Source organism: Eulemur rufifrons, chromosome 7 (genome assembly GCF_041146395.1).
Source record: "Eulemur rufifrons isolate Redbay chromosome 7, OSU_ERuf_1, whole genome shotgun sequence".
NCBI lineage: Eukaryota > Metazoa > Chordata > Mammalia > Primates > Lemuridae > Eulemur > Eulemur rufifrons.
Window position 1 is genome coordinate 67195769 of NC_090989.1, and position 19727 is coordinate 67215495.

The following is a 19727-nucleotide window of genomic DNA, read 5'->3' on the forward strand; positions in this document are numbered from 1 at the left end:
CCACGCCAGCGACCAAGGATCACCGGGTGTGATGAAAACCAGCAACAAATGAACAAACATGTGCGTACATAGAAATGGAACAACCCCGGCTGGAAGAAACAAATAAATTGAGATACACAAGAGAATTCTGAAGAAAGCACTAATTAATAGCTCCAGATACACCCAAGAAGAATATTCTGTCTAGAAAACAAGATGCTATGAAAAAAAATTCCAGGAGCAAGAAAGAACTTTTGGAAATTAAAAACATAATCACTAAAATTAAAAATGCAATAGATCTGAAAGATAAAGGTAGGTAAATATCCCAGTATTTAGAACAGAAAAATTAAGAGGTAGAAAATTTGAGTGAAATAGAGGAGAAATGTTGGAGTATAACAGCCAACTAACAGGAGATCCAGAAACAGAGAACAGAGAAAATAAAATAACCAGATAGATAATGGAAATAAATTTTTCCAAACGAAGACATAAGTTTTCAGATTGAAATATCCCACCAAGTAACCAGCACAAAAAATGGGAAAAAAAAATCCATACCTAAATGCATCATTGTGCAATTTCAGGAGAAATCATAAATGTTTCCAAGAATTAAAACCGAACACTTACTAAAGAACAAAAATTAGACCGGCATCAGACTTCTCATCAGCAACACTGACGGCTAGAAAATGATGGAGCACTGGACTTAAAAATTCTAAGGGAACATTATTTTGAAGCTGGAATTTTAACCAGACTGCCAACTAAGTGAGAGTATAATTAAACAGACAAGAGCTCTGAAAATTTAGTATCTTTCTGAGGAAGATACTAAAGTATGTACTCCAACAAAATGAGGATGTAACCCATGAAATCAGTGGTGATAACTCAGGAATGAAGTCAAGTCCCAGAATAACAGTTGTGCAGCAGAGAAACCACCAGGGGTTAAAGCAGAAAAATAGAGGCCCCAAGTGGGATGCCTCTGGATAGGAAATGGATTCAACACAATGGACAGTATAATTAACAAACTATTTAATACATGATTTTAAGAATATGCCAACTGCACATTTTGGCAACAACAACAAAAAAGAAACATTATTGAAATCCCAGGAAAAGTGAACAAGAAAGTTGAGGTCTTAATATGAAACAAACTATTTAAAAGGTGACATGATTTTAAACAACTGAAAAAATGTAAGAAAAATTAACGCATTTGACCATGATATTAGGAACATTCTCCCCTAAATGGCACAGAGACCGTATCAGAATCATGGGGAAGGAAATGGAGTTCTAGCCCACTACTTTGCTCATCAGTGAACAACAGTGACGTAGTCATAATAGTGTAGATGTTTATTGTTTTTTAACTTCTAAAATTGACTTATAGGCAAAGCACCAGGACATGACTATAGTTACAAACAGAGTATGAATATTATCTATCTTAACAATGTAAAAGTAAGGCTATAGCTAACTGATATTAGAGGAAAGAGAAAAAGCACTAATATTTTCATCATAGTAATGCAGAAAACAAAAATATAAGTCCCATGATTTTTCACTCAGGCCTGGCCTGAGTGTTATAAGCTTCAATTAGTTTAATAAGAAAATTTGAAAGGTGATTCAGGCAACTCCTTTTGAACTGCTCATTAAATTTGTTAGGTAGATAAGGAAAAGACCAGCAAATATTTGTATACCAGTTAACAAATTTTAAGTTAATTCTATACTTATTCTGTTTCTTATCATCATAAAGTTATTTCTAAGTGTTTGATAAGAAGAGCAAAGAATTTTCAAATAATATGGAGCAGTCTGTCTTCATAGTTTCAAAGACTGTTGACTTGTAGCCTTAAGACAAAAATGTTTTTAATAGGTGAGTGTGTGTGTCAGAGAGAGAAACTAATTGTTCACTTAAAATTGTAAACTACATTATTCATAGGATTTTGCCCACTCAGCTGCTAATAATCAACTTGCTATAGCTTTCCTGATAATGCTCTAAAAACTCGAATAGGAAAGGAATATGTAGATTCTCTTAAAATTTGGACAATAACTAAAGCATTCCTTATAAAAATAAAGATATACATAAAATAAATGCATCTCTAATACATTAATCTTAAAACATAACACAGAATCTCAATTTCCCAAACCAACAGTAAAGAGTGAAGGGATGTATCCTAGAATTGATAAAATAACAGAGATTAAGTATATTCTTTAAAGTTATCAAGGTAATCATCAAAATAACTAAAAATAAAAATGTGACTGTCAAAAATTGGGAAGAGGTTGGGGGAGCACCAAGTAAGCTAAACTCTATTTTCTAGCATGGAGCGGGTAGGTAATGTCTGAGTTTGCTTAATCCAATTGTAGGTGCAGCATACTGCTTGGTGAGATACAGTTAGCTCCCAAAGTACTAAAAATGATTAAAAGTGGTTGCCCCTGTGGAGGGGTATTTGGGGTAGTGAAGGGTGGAGCAGGAGACTATTGCTTCATATTTCAAGCTCCTCTGCACTGTTTTATTTATTTATATTTTTATTTATTTTGAGACAGAGTCTCACTCTGTTGCCCGGGCTAGAGTGCCGTGGCATCAGCCTAGCTCACAGCAACCTCAAACTCCTGGGCTCAAGCAATCCTGCTGCCTCAGCCTCCTGAGTAGCTGGGACTACAGGCATGTGCCACCACACCCAGCTAATTTTTTCTATTTTTAGTAGAGATGGGGTCTCACTCTTGCTCAGGCTGGTCTCGAACTCATGACCTCAAGCAATCCTCCCGCCTCGGCTTCCCAGAGTGTGTTTTATTTTTTGATCATGTACAAGTCTTACCTGATGGAAAATAGGAATGCCCAGGGCCTGCCTTACCCTCCCCAGTCCCCCTGGGACCAGGCCCTGTTGCTGAGGGTCTGCTCAAGGGCTGGGCACCACTGCCTGCTGCTAGAACAACCTGATGCCAAGAGCATCCCTGGCTATGTCTTCATGTTTATCGGACTCCAGCTCCATCCACTAATGCCACCCCTTCCTGACCTCCCAAATTCTGACCCTCTGCCAAGGTTCCCACCTGTCATGAGGCTTTCTGGATGCTGAGCCTCACCTGCTGGGACACATGCCTCCCATCCTCTGCAAGGGCCTCAGTATGCCCCCCAGCCCCTGCCAATCATGTGTCCATTCATTCAGCTTTGGGAGATTACATACTGCTCTCTAGTTTTTGTCACTTTAGTATCTCCTACAGTTTTTCTCATTGTTTGTACACCTTCCTTCAGCTCACTTACAAAACTTAATACATGCAGACCCTTAAAAACCCCATGGCTATATATGCTTCTGGGGAGGAAAGTGACTGATTTGTCCTAATTGCGTCCTATTTCCAAACAGGTTCTATATATACAACAAACGTCCTTTCCTCCTCGACATTCTTTGCACAGGTCCTGTGTAGCTGTGCACACTGGCCTAGGCTGCAGTACACTGGGATCCTGCTCAGTGGGAGGAGAAAGGACTGATCCCAATATGGGCCACGCTCAGGAATGAGCCAGACCCAGACATGGCCATCTGGGGACAAAGCGGAGAAGCTAGAAGGCACAGTCAGTGTCATGGACATGAAGGGCCAGAGACAAGGAGATGGAGGCAACCTGTCCTCCAGACAGGAAGCCTCGTGGGTGATTCCTGTGGGCAGTGTGGGCGACTGCGGTTCCGATGGCAAAGCGCACATTTGTTCCATGGGCTTGCGCATCGTGACTGTCACTTCCACGGTTTTACCCTTATGTTACCATGCGATTCTTAGGCAGATGTTCTCTAGTTCTGGTGAATTATAAACATCTTGCTTGCCAGTTAGGTCTAGAAAAATCATTTTGATTCTTATAGTTTCACCCATCCTTGTCAAGTGTTATAGAGATTCCCTAGTTTGCTTTCCTTCTCCTTTCAGTGCAATTTTAAAATATTATCATTAATGTTAGAGTTAGAGTTAGGGTCGGTACAGTAGAACAGATATTATTTCCCAGGACATTAGTGTTCAGATGTTTTACAAATATTACATTAAAAAAAAGTTTCACACTCAAGAAAAAGGTTGGGAAAATCTTAATTAGAAAGGTTTTTACTGCTGGACTTCCCAGTGCCTGCAATGTGCCAATATTCGCTGTCCATCTCTGGGAAGAGAAATACAGCATACAGTGTTTCCCAAAATTTGGACATTGAACACTTTTTTTTTTTAAAGAAACACTTTGTTCATTGTTAGAGTTCCAGAAAGCACAGTTTGGGAAACACTACCTATCCATTTCGTAATTACCACTTGGTCTTTACACATTTCTTGGCAGGCTTCCAACAATCATTTACAAAGGCTATTTAGAATCAATGATTCTTAAAGCTGAAAGGTGTCCTAGAGATCATCTAATCCAACCTTTTATTTTACAGATGAGGAAACTGAGACCTAAAGAGGGGAAGCGATTTTGTTCAAGTTTTCAAGCTAATTGCTAACAGAACCAGCACTAATCCTCGAGTTTCCTGATTCCAAGTCAGGATTCTTTCCACTACATCATACAGCCTCTTCCTCTTCATTTCATTCTAACACCCATGCTTTCTCAGATTTCCCTTTCTAACGCAGAGTAATTGCATGATTAATTCAGGGTTACACCTCCCCACAAGAAGGCCGAACTTATCAGTTATAACTGGCATCATACGTGGGTTTAGCCACAGATACTTGCATCACCAGTTCCATGTCACTCGTCTGTGCCTGGCTGATGGCATTTCCCCTCCTTGTGGCTTTAAACTGCCAGTTCCAGGAAACAGTTAACCACCTTACTCAAAAGCACATTTTCTCCCCGTATCAGGATGATGATCTGGTCTGCACATTGTTACCATGTGACTTAGGTAAACAGCTTCCTTAATATGGTGAAAGCCTCCTGGCTTGGTCTTCCGCCCCAGTTCTAAAGCAGTCAGGCATATGTTTATCATCTCAGCTTTAATATGTGAGTATAATGGTATCGGCCACCCTTAACCAGCTCAGGTTTAGGAGGCTGCACCTCCTGTGCCATCCTTAGCCTCCTGGGCATTGGCGTTATATCTACAGTTTGGGTGGATGGCACCAGGTAAACAGGGGCTTTGGGGTTAGCATCTTGGTTCCGAAGTCTGGTCTGACAACAGACATGAACTCTAGGAAAGGAACCAGTCCCGTATAGGTCTTGGGAATGCGTCTTTGGCAGGCTGGGCAACACAGCCAGATCCCGTCTCTACACAAAATAGAAAAATTAGCTGGGCTTGGTGGCACATGCCTATAGTCCCAGGTGCTTGGGAGGCTGAGGCAGGAGGATTGCTTGAGCCCAGGAGTTCAAGACCAGCCTGGACAATACAGAGAGACCCCATCCCTACAAAAAAATTTTTTTAAATCAGCTGGGTGTGTTGGCTTGTGCCTATAGTCCCAGCTACTCCAGAGGCTAAGGCAGGAGGATCTCTTGAGCCCAGGAGTTTGAGGTTGCAGTGAGCTATGATCAAGCCACTGCACTCCAGCCTGGGCAACAGAGTGAGACCTTGTCTCAAAAAGTTAAAAAAAAAAAAAAAAGAAGTCCTTAAAGTCCTTAGATAAAGTAACCAGTATAAATTCAAGTGACCACTTACCATCATCTGCAAGACAGCAGGCCATCTCCTTTCTCTCTGTGGCCCTGAATCAACATGGCACACATAGGTCCAAGTCTTTACTTATTGCCAATGGTCACAAACCTACTTCCCACCCCAATTTTCTTTTTGGTTCCTGAAAAATGAGGATTATTAAGAAAAAAAGCCTGACAGTTTTCCTAGGCTTTTCTGGTTCGTGTCATTTCATTAAAAGGACTAGTTACTCTTTCTCAAGGAACTTCCAAGCTTCCTCTTGGGGGACTTTTCAATCCAAATCTGTGTCCTTAGAAATTCTTCCATTTTCTTTTTCCATTTATTGCTTAATCGTTTCTCTGCTGACTATTTTCTTTTTTTAAGTTCATAAATTTATTTTTTTTCTCTTTTATTAAGGTAGACTACACATGCACTAAACTGCCCAAGTCTTATCTTCTGCTTTCTTTTGGTTGAAAAAAAAAATGAATCTATTACTGTTTGGAGGCGGTGTGGCTTTGCGTCTTGGTTTTCTCATCTACAAACGGGGATGATACTATTTACTTTGCAGGGCTGTGAAGTCAGAATAAACACTCATAAGGCGCCTAGCATAGTGCCAAATAAATGCCCACCCAGATGGGCTCCACCCTACTCAGAAATCCCTTGGGTTCCTGAAGACGGATCTGCTTCTCCTTACCTTCCTCCCGGTTTCCAGATCCCTCCTTCCCACACCTGGCTTATCGGTTTGTTTGTCTAACTGTTCCTGCAGAAATCTTTCATCTCCTCTTGGAGGCAGAGCTTGTGAGTCTCCTAACCTCTCAATGTTTTAGGGATTCTGCTGGGACAGACAGTGTCGAATAATAGAACTTTCAAATGCCAGGCCTTGAGCAAGATTTATTGCCTTCTGGGCGGGGGGCAGCTCCGGACATGGTGTCCTCACTCCAGCATCCTCTCTAAGTACGAGGGGAGCAATGGGTTCACCACTTACTGTATGGGTGATGCTGGGGAAATAATCTCTCTGTGTCTTTGTTTCTTCCTCTGCAAAAGAGGTAAACAATAAAACCTGTGGAAGGACTCAGGTTCTATGGGGCCTGGAATTTTTTACAAGCACAAAATTATGAATATGAAATTCGGAACAGGGCTTTGGAAGGAGCTCATACAACTGAGGGACCTTGAAGCCTAGGGCTGCACTAGCTCCACGGCAGAGCTGTGTCTGAAGGAACCAGTGGGGCCGTGGAGATGTTTCAGTGAAAGACGACATGTAAAGTGCCCGGCACAGTGCAGGACACAATAGGCTATTGTAATGATAATGATCACAGATGTTTATAACAATTTTGATAAAAGTTTAAATTAATTCTATAAATAAAGTTACAAAAATGCGCATGATAATGATAAACCTTCCTTCTTTTCTCCTGTTCCTGCTCACAAGTCCGCCAGCATGAAGTGGGCAGCCCTATCTTCAGGCTGTCCTTACTTGGGGCCTCTATTCCTTAAGCCTGGGGACCCCATTCTGGTCCGGGAGGTCCTTGTCCACTCACCCACGAGACACATAACTTGTGAGCAGATCCAGGGGATGGCTTGGGAGGGGAAGAAGGGGGAGATGGCCAGAGGGAGGGGAGTGCTCCAGGCAACCGGGGCTGAGGGGCCAGGAGACAGCCAGCCAGCCCGAGGGGCCCAGCAGACTCCCAGAGCTTCCCAAGGTGGCGTGTGAGTGGGGAGGAGAAGTCGGGCCCAGGAAAGTCAAAGGGCATCACAGAAATAGCAGGGTCCCAGACAAGGAAGGTGACTGTGGACATTCTGGTAAGGCTGTTGGTTTCCCACATTTTTATGCTGGGTGTGGTCAACCACAGAGGCCCATGTGGTGACTATGGCCAAAGAGGCCCTTATCCCTTCCAGTAAGAGTTTGGAATCTGAGGACAAGGGTCATATGACCTCACATGACTGAAGTTATTCTCAGTGAATTTCCATTTCTTAGTCCTCCATGAACTGTGCTCCTGGCTCCTTGGAGTGGCTGCATTTGCATGGGTGCGTGTGTGTGTGTGTGTGTGTGTGTGTGTGTGTGTGTGAAAACCCTGTAGGGAGAGATGTTTGTTTTTCAGGGAAAGTTTGGTGGTGTAGCTTGGAGAAGGAAAGCGCTTTGAGAAACGAGGCAAGTGCAGAATGTACTCCAAGGCCCCCCACCCCACCCCTGCAGCCACCACCACAGGGTGTGGCAGAGGCGGTGCAGTGAGGGGGCAGGAGGACCGCTTCCTAAACCCAGAGCCACCACTGAAATCAAATCTCCAGCTGCTCTTCCCAGGAAGTCGCCTGGCCTTGGGATAAAATATCTGAAGTAACTTAAATAATATATCTCTGACGAGAGGGTGAGGGGCTGGGGGACAGAAGTGTTTGTTCTTCAGAACTCTCCCCTCGCCACAGCCTGGAGGTTCTCTTGTTCCAGAAGAGGATGGCGTTGGAGGGAGCCCCAGCCATGACTCACTCAGAGCTAATCCTTGGCAAATCTATCGCCATGGAAACTGCCAATCATCCATGCTTTTCATAGCTTAACCGAACATCTGCCAGGAGAGAGCAAGTAATGCTAATCATTCATCCTGCCTACGGTGTTTACACTTGGCCCCGGTAAACAGAGAGAACCGGGGGAGGGCGACCTCCACAGCGGGATGACAGCCCAATTCCGGGTGACCTTCGTCAACTCTGTGCTCTCCTTCCCCACTTGGTAAATAAAGGATTAGGTCAGTGATTTTTAACCTTGGTTGGCCAAGGGGCAGTGGGAGGGACAGGAAAGCGTGTCCCAAGAGGGGTGGGGTACAGAAGCCTGTGTAGTTACAGTCTAGTCAATATCAGAATTTTATCTTTGGAATATTACAAAATATTAATAATATGTTCCTAATGTAAACCACAGAAAATACATTTTGACTAATATTCCTAGGTGGCTCTATCTTTCTCAAAGGGAGGACAAAGACACCCTCCCCATCCAATCCAGATTTCCCAGTGTCTGTGGCTTTTTTAGTATGATTGTCAAAAAGGACTACAGATTTAAAAAACAAAAAGTTGAGAGGTGCTGGACTAGCTGATCTCAAATATTAATCCAGCTCACACTCTGGGCTACTGGTGGGCATCTTCAAGCCTCAGGCCACAGTGAATTCCCGTCTGGAGGGAGAAGAACCAGAGCGGGAGGCTCACCGCCCCCTGCCCCCACACAGGCCGGGCATGCCCTCTCTCAGGGCCCAGAGGGGCACAGGAGGAAAGCCATGGGGGCAGCGTGGAGGGGGGACCTCAGGCCATGCTACTGAGACAATGTCCTGTGTGCCTGAGGACACCTGGGACAACTCCCTGTGGAGTGCCACCACCACAGCCCCTTGCTCAGGTGTAACTGCTAACCTGGCACCTCGGCCCAGGAGTCTCGCTCAGTGGGGACTCGCTGCCAGCCCCCAGGGAACACTAAGATGGAAAGCCCCTTGAACCTGTGTTCAATTTGGGTGTGAGAGGGGGAGGGAGAGGGGCCGGAAAATATTTTCAGATGTTAACTTTTTTTTATTCCCTTTATTTTTCCCCTTTCCTTTTCTGTCCATTCAAGAGGAAGCTGCCCCATATTTTACTGCCTTGGGGGAGATAAGTGGCAGAGGAAGCAGACTGGTCTGCGCACTCTCCGAAGCCAAGGAGGTTAGGCGATTTGGGAGGATCAGGGAAACAGCAGCAGCAGAGTGGGGGAAGCAAAGGGGACAAGAAGAGGAACTGCCACAGTTTGTGGGGCCCTGCACAAATAAAAATACACGGTCCCTTGTGCAAAAAGGATTTTAGCAAGAGCAAAGCATTAAAACAGCATGGGGCCCAGGGTTAACACATGGGTCACACTCCCCGGAAGCTGGTCCTGGACAGGAGTGTCCCCCATATTTGAACAGAAGATTGGCCCTGGAGTTGGGGGCGGTGAGGGAGTGGCTGCCCACAGGTTCTGAAGCAATGGGGACCTGAGACCCACCTGGTCCCTGGTGGTGCTGGCGGGGTCCAGTAAGACCCTGGGAAGACGGTCTGGGGGGTACATAGACCTGAAGCATAGGGTTCCCAAGGCCCCCAGACTGCTGGTCCCCTAAAGTGGCTCCGAGGCAGCACAAACCTGAAGGGCCCTGCAGACAGGACACTGATGAGGAACTTCCGGAGCCCTAACTTGATACCATGTGAGCCCCCGAGGCCCTGGGACTAGTGCACAGCGTGGTGGGACCAGGCGGAGGCACTCTGAATGATTTATATTAGTTTTCAGTCATCCTGGCAGAATGAAGGCTTAGAGTCAGATTTGACGCTCCTTTCATTTTATAAACATGAGGGAGGTGCACTGTATCTGGCAGATCTGGATTTGTGGGCCAGGATTCCACTTGCCACCACTGAACCCCAGTTCCGGCTCACTCCCACAGCCAAGCCTCACGGCAGGTCAGGCAGGAGGCTGCTGCAGTGATCCCCATGAGAGATGAAGCTCGGACCAGAGGGGTCAGGCGGTAGAGACGAAGCGAAGTAGAGAGAATTCAGTGATATTTAGGAGCTGAAATCAACAGGACTTGGAGGGTACCGGGAAGAAAGAGGGAGGCATCGTGAACAACCCCCCATCACGGCACGAGCAATCGGCTGGGCAGAGGTGCTGTTCTCTGAGACCAGGACGGAGGAGAACCAGTTGGGCGCTGGTGAGATGGTTTGGTTCTGAGCCTGCCAGGTCCGCAACTGAGGTATGATGTGGAGCTGGAGGAGAAGTCGGGGCTGGAGCTATACATGTGGGAGGCGTCAGCTTTGAGCAGTGGGGATGGAGGAGATTCCAAGGAAGACAGTGGAGAAAGAAGAGACGAGAGCCTAGGAACAGCCTGAAGAACCCCAACACTGGGAGCAGGTGGGAGAGGAAGCACCCACGAAGGCGACCTGAGGTCAGGAGGGAGACGAGCAGCCCGCTGCATCGTGGAGGGCACGAGAGAAGAAAGAGGAAGTGGGTTGCGGCCAAGAGGTCAAATAAAGGGAGAGATTAAAAATGTCCACTGAATTTAGTAACAAGGAAGTCACTGGTGACGCTGGAAAGAACCGTGTCACTGGAGAGACAGGCTTGGGATTGCAGGAGAGGGGAGTTGAGCAGGGAGCCGTGTCGTGCCGGCTGTGCGGAGGGGAGGAAAGGCCACTGCTATAGGGAGAAGTGGGACTGAGGAAAGCTGATGAAAGGTTATTAAAGTTGTTAATTTTTTCCATTTTACAACTTTACTGAGGTATAACTAACTAAGCTGCGTAAATTTAAAATGTAACCACCTCAACAGCTTTGGCATATGACTGTACCTGGGAAGCCATCGCCATAAACGGAATATATTTTTCATCCCCCCAAATTTCCTCCTGATCCTTAGAAACCCCTCGCTCCTGCTCCCTGGCCCCCATTGCCAGGCATCCACTGATCTGCCTTCTGTCATTTCAGCTTCCATTTTCTAGAATTTTATATAAATGTTGTTTTATATCATTTTTTAAAGGTACTCTTTTTCTATCTGACTTCTTTTGCTCAGTGTAATTATTTTGAGACGCATCTATATTGTTACGTGTATCAATAGTTCACTCCTTTTTATTGCTGAGTAGCTCTCTACGGTACAGCTGTACCATGATTTGTTCATCCACTCACCGGCTGATGAACATTTGAGCCATTTCCAGTTTGGGAAAATTAAGCTGCTTTGAACTTTCATATATAAGCCTTTCTATGAATACACACCCTTGACCTCTACAGTAGAGAACTAGGAGTGGAATGGCTGGGTTTGTGTCTAATTTTTAAGAAACTGTCAAACTTTTTTCCAAAGTGGTCGCACTATCTGTGTTTCCACCAGCAGCATATGAGAGTTTCAGGGTCTCCACATCCTTGCCAACATTTGTGCAGACAATCTTCTTAATCTTGGACATTTTCGTAGCTTCTCCTTTTTCTGCCCCTATGCTATCTGGGGAGAGGATAACAAGTTAGGAAATGGCCATGTGTGGGAAGGTGGAGGGACACAGGGGACAATAGCAGACACACTCCAGGCCATCAACAGTACCTCAATCCAGAGTGAAGTGCTTTTCTGAGTGTGTGTGCTGGGGGCAAGCCCAGGCCCTAGCAGATGCTATTTCTTGTGGATCAGCTGGTGAACATGTCAGCTTCCTGCCTCCGGGGCCAGGGACCTAAGCATGAGGTGAAAGTTCTTATAGGCCCTCGGCTTTGGCCCTGCAGTGGCCGTGGGCAGGAAAGTGGGGAAGGGTGGGGTAAGGAGATTCATTCATCGCCTGTGGGATCCTGGTTTGGCCCACACCCAACACAGCAAGAAAAGAAGAGATGATAGCATTTCTCCCTGACATAGGGATAAGGGGACTTTCTAGACCAAGTGTGCATTCATTCCAGGTATGAAGAGAGCAGCTAGCTCCTCCTGCTGAGGAATCCATCCTGTTCAGCACTCAGAGAATTATGTCCCCTCTGTGAACTTGGCCAAAGGGTGTCAGTGTATAAGTATAAGGAGGATCAAGAAATCCAGGAGGATTAAATCATGTTGGGGCCTTCAGGAGTTATGAACAAGTAAACTCTCTGTTAAAATAATAGATTTTTAGTTAAAACTAAGCCCATCTCTAAAGTTGGATATGCATACTGAGAGCACATGCAGGCCAATTATGATGCTGAATTTTGGGAACCAAGCATTTATTTATACGCCTAATTTGAGAGTGAAAAAGAACTCAGATTACAATACCTGTAGCTGCTGGGAAGAAAACCCCAAAGACAGTGAAAAAAGACTCCCCAGGGCTGTAATCTGGCAGAGTGTTGTTCTGTAGCAGTTCTGGTGAATATCCAATAAAACCATGCTCTGAAATAATACAAAGGAGAGAAAAATGAGCCAAATGGAACAGCGGTTACCTCCGGGAAGGGGAGAACTTTCATTTTTTGCTTTATGGACTTCCGTATAGCTGAAATATTTTTCAACGAGCATGTTATTTATGTGTTTGTTTTTCATTAAAAAGAAATTCATTGATATTTGCAAGTCACTTCCCGGGTCAAAAACCTTCCATGGGTCCCTAGTAGCTATAGAATCAAGTCGGAACTCCTTAAGGTGAGTATCAAAGCCCTCCATGCTTTCCTGTTCCTCCTTCACCTTTTCCTCCCGGCAACAGTCACTCTTTGCAAGCACACTGCTCACACCCATCCCTGTGCCTTCACTCAGGCAAGTGACCCGACCTTCCAGACCCTTCTCCCACATGGCTAAGCATTGACAGTGTGCTAACTCTTCAAGCGCAGCTCAAATGCTGCTCCCCTTGAGCTTTCCGACCACTGCCTAATGGGGATCTCCTGCTCCCTCCTCACCGCTCCTGGCACTACACCTGGTCACAGCAGGTCTCTCCCCGGCCAAACTCTCCGAGGCAAGAAATCCAGTCCTACATATCTCTGTCCCCCAGAGCCAAGCACTGCACCTGGTGCACAGTAGGTAGGTTGCAAATATGGGTCACACGGAAAAGAAGCCTTCTCTTAGATCTCTCAGCTCATGGGCACATCTCGCATCCACGCTTTCAATTTGACTTGTTCACAGACTGCAGCAGGAACATCTCAGATCTGATTTCTTCAAAGTGTTTTAAACATCTTTGTACACTGACTTTAACAACGTTTTTCAAGTGGATTCAATCCTGCAGGCTTGTCGTTTCTTTGTCAAAGGAGGTCACTTTGAACAGCATCCGTGAATGTGCTGGTGGGCTGTGGGGTTTTAAGACATAAGTCAAGTGTTCTTGGGCTCAGGAACACCCAAGATATTCAGCCCCTGCTTTTGAATCTCACCTCTGGGAATGACCTGGTTTGTTCCTCCTGATGATATAGCCCAAGAGAAGCCAATCCCTGCTCCCTTTCCCTGAAGCCCCGCAATCCTGTGGGATGGGTGTTCAGCCACCACTCCACAGCCAACCTGAGGGTCAAGGTGACAGAATCTCCTGCCAGCCTCGTCCTCCCCGCTCAGGCTTAGTTACAGCCCAAGCTTCCAGCCACAAAAGAGAGCTCCTGCCACGCTGATGAGTCCAACGAGGTCGCTCGCGCTTCTCTCAGCTTCCAAGATTCATAACTTCATAGGAAAAATATTTTCCAAAAAAATAATAAAACGAAAGCTCAGTGAAGCACAAGGGACCCCTGAGAGTCCAGACAGAACTTAAATCATTGTCAATGGCTTTCTTTTGCCTGAACATGGGATTTTTTTCTGGCATATTAAATCCCAAGTACTGCACAACATTTCTGAATGGTTTGGCACCGTTCAGAGAACCAATAGCTGGTCCTCCCCTCATTAACAAAAAAGCAATAATAGCTAAGTTAACTTTAGCTTATCCGCTGGCTGACCCTACAGGCGAGTCTTTCAGAGGAGAAACCCAGCCCAGCCTGCCTTGGAACTGAACCCAGCCAAGCTGGAAGGATGCACAGGTCGGAGAGCACATCTGAGCAGAGGGCTGTGCGTGCGGGGCAGGCCAGCCACGCAGGGCACAAACTCTTTGTCAGGCGCGTTCATCTCAACAGTCCCGAAGGTGGCCCTGACACAGGGAGCCCATGATCACCAGGCCTAAAGGGCTTCGCCTGGGTCAGCCTGAAGGTTCAGAGGGATTTGAGGCCCAGTAGACGAGTCACTGGGAAGACTTTTCTCTATCTCCTTCCCCTCAATAAGGCTTTGAAAACAGTCACTTGGGGCTGGGGAAGAGCCTGCCTCAGTCGCCCTCTCTTGCAGGGCCAATGAGAAAGGCAGCCCTGGCACGCTGACAAGCACACTGTCACATGCTCACACTCCTGCCCGGCCCGCTCTGAGTTGGACCCAAGTCCAGTTCTGAATTTTTCTCGATAAAATAATCTGAACTTTGAACTCCATGGATAAAAGTATTTGTCAATGCTTTATTTATAATAGTGTAAAATTGGGGGAGGATCTAAATGTCTAACTATGGGGGACTGAGATAGTCTACATGTTTATAAAACGTTTTTAGTATGATACAAAACTGTCCATGTTACATATGATATAGATTATATTAGAATACTGGATACCATGTATAGTATAAATACAAAAAAAAGTCTTTTTAAAAATTTTTAAATTTTTTGTAGAGACGGGGTCTGACTATGTTGCCCAGGCTGGTCCTGGACTCTGGCCTCAAGCGATCCTCTCGCCTTGGCCTCCCAGAGTGCTAGCATTACAGGTGTGAGCCCCTGCACCTGGCACATGCTTTAATTTATACATGTAAGAAAAGTCTAGAAGAAAACATACCAAAATACTAACGGTGGTTGTCTGCATAGTGCAATTATGAGCAATTCTTTTTCTTTATTTTTTTATTTCTACAAAACTGTCACATTTTTTAAAATGAACATAATCTACTTGTCACCAAAAAAATAATATCTTTTAGGAAAACAAACAAAACATCCCACAACTGAAAGTGCACTCTCTCCAGGCAGCTTTTCTATATATGAGTGTCTTTTTCTTCTTCTTTTTTTTTTTTTTTTTTCATTTCCATTTATACTCTACCTGTTTTCCCAAATAATTTGAGTGGCTTATGAGAAAAACGTAAATAAGATAGGGCAAATAAAATAAAGACCAAGAAAAGAAAGAAATTGAGCAAGAGAGAGAGGACAAGAACCCACCCTTGTACTCCATGACTCGATCTGAGGCCTCTGCATAGGGCTCGGAGGTATGTTTGGACCAAGCCCACTCTGGCAGGGCATTGCGCCTGGTGGCCCATCCCTCACATGTGCCACTTTCCAGTGGGCGAGAAGGAGCCCCCAAGGCTAGCACAGTGGACCCTCATTTTCTTTGCCTTTACATTCTTGGGCCTTTATAACTTCCACCCCCTACCTGTCACCACCCCACCTCACAGTCTCCAGTCCTGAGCCAGCCTCACGGAGTCTTGCTCACTGATCCCTACCCCGCCTACTGGGGCCCAGGTCTCTCTCCCACACCCTGAACCTGGTGGTTCGGCCAGATGTGGAGCCTATGCAGAGTGGGTGCCCAGGTGAGACAGCGAGCCTCTGACTGGCGGCCATGGCTAGCTGAGGGATGGTGTGAGGTCAGAGGGTCATGCCTGAGGCCCACACTACCTGCCATTCCTTCCAACAGTGGCTCCTAATGCTTGCCTTGCTGATGTTCAGACCAAGGTTCCTAATTCTTTTATTCATGGCCCTGTTTGAGAGTCTGCTGAAAGCTGTGGTCCTTGTCCCCATAAGACAACACATTTTGCATTCCATTTAGAGTGGCCCAGATCTCAGAAGCCTCTCTGGAGGCCATGGACCCTGAGGTTCAAGGCCTCTACTCTAGGGACTCCCTCTGCACCTGAGACTGTCCGGCCAGGCCCTGAGGCACCTACAACTTTCCCACCCAGACGGCCACCATGCCTGGCCTCAGAGTTGACAGCAGTCCTGAGAGTGACGGAGCCAATAACGTTTTTGTACTGCTGTCCTTGCCATGCCACAACGAGACTGTGTTCACAGAAATTGTGCAAGTCCCCCCAAGGACATCACAGGGCAACCTTGCTTCTGCAAATAATGCTGAGCAACCATTAGCCGAGCGTTTCCTGTGTGCCAGTCACCAAGCACCAGGTCCTCACAATGTCATCCTCCCTACAAGATAAGGGAGGTGAGGAATCTTGTCCAAGGTCACATAGGCAGACCTGCCTGGACTTCACCCACTGCCTCTCCCAGTGGCAGAGGCCAGGTCTCTCTCTCCAGGAGGTGGGTCCCCAGGCCCCAGCGCTGCCCTCACAGAGCGATGCCCAAATCCCGGTTTCCCTCTCGGCCCCAGGAAACACGCCGGCAGAGATCCCCGCATCTCCCTCCGCTCCATCTGTGCAGGGCAGGCAGGGGTCCTATCCACGCTGAGGGGTACGTGACTGGCTGGGGCTTGCACAGCGGGGAGGGCACACAGCCCAGCCTGGACCCCAGCTCTGTCTGCATTGTTTTCCATCTACGATGCTGTCCCTCCATAATTCATCCCGAAGTCATTTCCCCAGGGATACCTAAAGCTCACTTCTTGACCTCAAAGGGGTCTCTTTGCCTCTGTGGGCCCTTCATTTCCTCTGCTGGTAACAGGAGGTTGCTGGGCTGGGGTCCTGTTCTGTGACATCTTCCAGCTCGGAAAGGCCTGGGATGCCTGGGGCCTGCAGCTGCAGCGTGTGAATGCGTCTGGGTTTGACCTGAACATCTGTTTCTGTATCCGCGGAATAAAAATACTTTGGTCCTGTTTGAGCTGTGTGCTCTCAGGAAGAACAAAAACAGACCCTGGGTGGGTGTGGGGGTGGGTGAAGGAGAGAACAAATGACAAGACCAGGCAGGAACGGGCATAGGGAAATCCTTGAAGCTCCGTGTGCAGAAAGGCTTGACCTTTCCACCAAGAATTTGGTAACTCAGGCTGCTTGTGATGTGGCCAGTGGGTTGTGGCTCTGGGGCGTGGGGGGTCCCAAGGGGTGCTGGTGGGAGCCCACCCTCCTACCCTGGCCAAAGCCGCTCCTAAGGGTGACAAACAGCTGCTGTGGCAGGGCCGGGCCGGGCCCCGCAGCCGTGCTCAGCCCCGCCCCGGCAAGGGGGCCGCCTGGAAGCCCCGCGTGGCACCTGCGGTGTCCCCGCCCACGCCGTGGGGTGCAGAAATTAGCAGAGGCAGTCGGGAAGTCATTGCCCGGCTCGTGGGTGTCGGATCGAGCCTGCTGACTAACTTAGAAAGCGAGGTTTCTAAAAATGATGCCGGGGCGCGGGCTGCGGCTGCGGGCGGGGGCTTCCGGCGCGCTGGCTTTCTCCAGGGTCGGTCCCCCGCCCCGACCAGCGACCAGCGACCGGCCAGACCAGCCAGACGGCGCTTTCCTGGGAACGGAAAATGGGAGAGGCTGGTCCAACCGAGAATAGAAAGAGCGGAGGAAGGGCCGGCAGGGAGAGAGGAAGGAGGGACGCCGCGGGCCGGGCGGTCACGGTCACGGGGGAGCAGCGGCAGGACAAGGAGAGGAGCGGGCTTCAGGAAAGGGCTCACCGCGACGCCGCCGGGGCCTGGGGCGCTGGGGACGCGGACGCACCGGCAGGGGCAAGGCCTGGGGACGGCAGCGCAGAGCGAGCGAGGCCCGGCCGAGGACGCACAGGACAGCGCGGCTGGACCGGACCGCAGGCCTCGTGCGACGGCCACGCGCGCTGCGCCGGCTCCTCCGGGCCCTCCGCGAGCGCCCGCCCCTGCTTTCACTGCCTCAGGGACACAGATCCGCAGCAAATCCGAAATGGCCTGACAGAGAGGGCTCAGCGAAAAGGGGGGAAAGGGAGTGTCCACGGCCCGTCCTGCTATTTTAGTCACCTGCAAGAGTTCCTGCCCAAGCAGCGCCACCCTCACCCCGACACTTATGCAGATACTGCCCAGCCCCAGATGGGCTGAGATGGGACGAACATGAGCCATTAAACCCAGCAGACCCCGGCCTGCCTGGGTGGTGGGTGGAGTTTTTCCTCTGAGCTTTGGTGTTAGCTCCTGGGAGCTGCGAAGGTTGAAGCAGCCGTGGGTTATCAGGAGGGAGACCGGACCAAACTGAGCTGGAAAAGCATGTATTTAGAAGTCTCGGCTACACCCATCCTCTCTGGGCATGGGGCACGGGGGCCTCTTCCTGGCACAAGGACTCCAGACATCTCTGGGCAGGAAGGCAAGAGCTGTGGCAAGACCAGGAATTAGGACACGTAGGTCCAGGTGTGGGGTCTGCCACAGACTCACCACTCACCGTGGAACTGCGGATGAGCCCTGTTCCCCAGGAGCTTTGAAATGCAACTCTGGGCCAGTCAGTCTGGGATGGGCCAGAACGTCTACATTTCTAATAAGCTCTCAGGTGATGCCAAGCTCCCGCCTGCAGGTCACACTCCCAGTAGCTGGGTACTAGATGGTTTTTCAGGACCCTTCTAATTCTGAAATCTGCCCAACCAGAAGCCCACGATCAGGACTCAGAATACATCATCCAAATGCACGGTTGATTTCCAATGGCAGATGTATTAATAAAATCCCAAACTAGCTTCCAGAACGTGTCCCTACTCCCCTTGCTCTGTGGTTGTCAATACAATACGTGCTCCAGAACTGTGAAACAAGCTCACTGCCACATTTTTCATCCGTTCATAAAACAAACCAATTTTGGATTACAATGCCTGCCACGGGTCTTACGTTGTTTTCATTTTCTGCTGTTTTGGTTCAGAGTGTCATTGGTGCACTCATTAGGGCAAACAATGAAAGCTTAAAGAGAGAGAAGGAGAGAGGAGGAAACCTTCATGGGCTAATTCATTGGCCATTTTAACAACAGAGGAAACTGGTGTGCAGAGTTGGAGGCCAGTTGTGCAACAGGCATGGAGAGTAGAAAGTAGATCAGCAACCCTAATTCAGAGTCCAGTTTGGAGCCCAGATAGCATCAAGTCCCAGTGTGCTGGGCTCTCCCATAGAACAGGGTCATAACAATCCCAGTCCAACTATAGGTGCTCTGTAAAGTTTGAAATTGAACTGAACCGGGCAGTGTTGATTTGGACTGTATTGATCATGGCCTGGAGACATGGAAGAGGAAATGGTAGGCTTGGAAGAGGCCCCCAGGGAGTTCTGGGCGGTGAGCTGGGAGCCTTCCCCAGACCACAGTCTCCTCCCTGGCTTCAGCCCTGGTGACTTTGGCTCTACGGAGGGTGGGGAGAGGATGTGAGCAGGGTTTCCAGCCCTGAGCCCCCACCCAGAGAGCAAATACACAGAGGAGGGCTGGGCATTCCAGCAGTGGCCAGAAGGGAAATGTGAAGTGGGGCTGGGCCTGCCCGGAGGGCCGCGGGAGTCCCACCCAACCCGGAGCCTCGGAGCCTCGCCTGGCCCTGGGGAGCGCCTCCACCCTGCGGGAGGACTGGCTGCCAGGAAACAGCTGGAAAAGCCCCCAGGGCCGGGCAACCCACAGAATGAAGGGCTCAGGTTGGGGGGATGTCAGGGCAGCACCCCCACACCTGAGAGGGGAGCAGCTGAAAGTGCCCCCTAATAAGAGCAGCTCCTGCCAAGCCCTGACCTAGGAGGACAAGTCCTGGTCTCTTTCTGAGCAAGAGATTTCCCGCTTGTGAAAGGAAAGATGAACCTATTCCTCATGGAGAATGATCTCTAATAACCAAGAAGTTGTTTCATCTGCTAACATGGGCTCTATTTTAAATCCTTAATAAAGATTTTTTATAATGGCCTTGGGGTCAGTAAGTTGAGATGAGAGGAGATTTTTGCCTTGAGAGGCCTACAGCGC

General features: G+C 48.1%; 1 protein-coding gene across 1 annotated transcript in view; it reads right to left on the reverse strand.

Moving 5' to 3' along the window:
• SLC12A8 (solute carrier family 12 member 8) overlaps window positions 1–19727 on the reverse strand; it is a 130392-nt gene that overhangs the window by 43602 nt on the left and 67063 nt on the right. The window contains exon 6 of the mRNA XM_069471981.1: window positions 12224–12337. Within this exon, the coding sequence (XP_069328082.1) occupies window positions 12224–12337 (114 nt within the window). The remainder of the gene's footprint in view (window positions 1–12223; window positions 12338–19727) is intronic.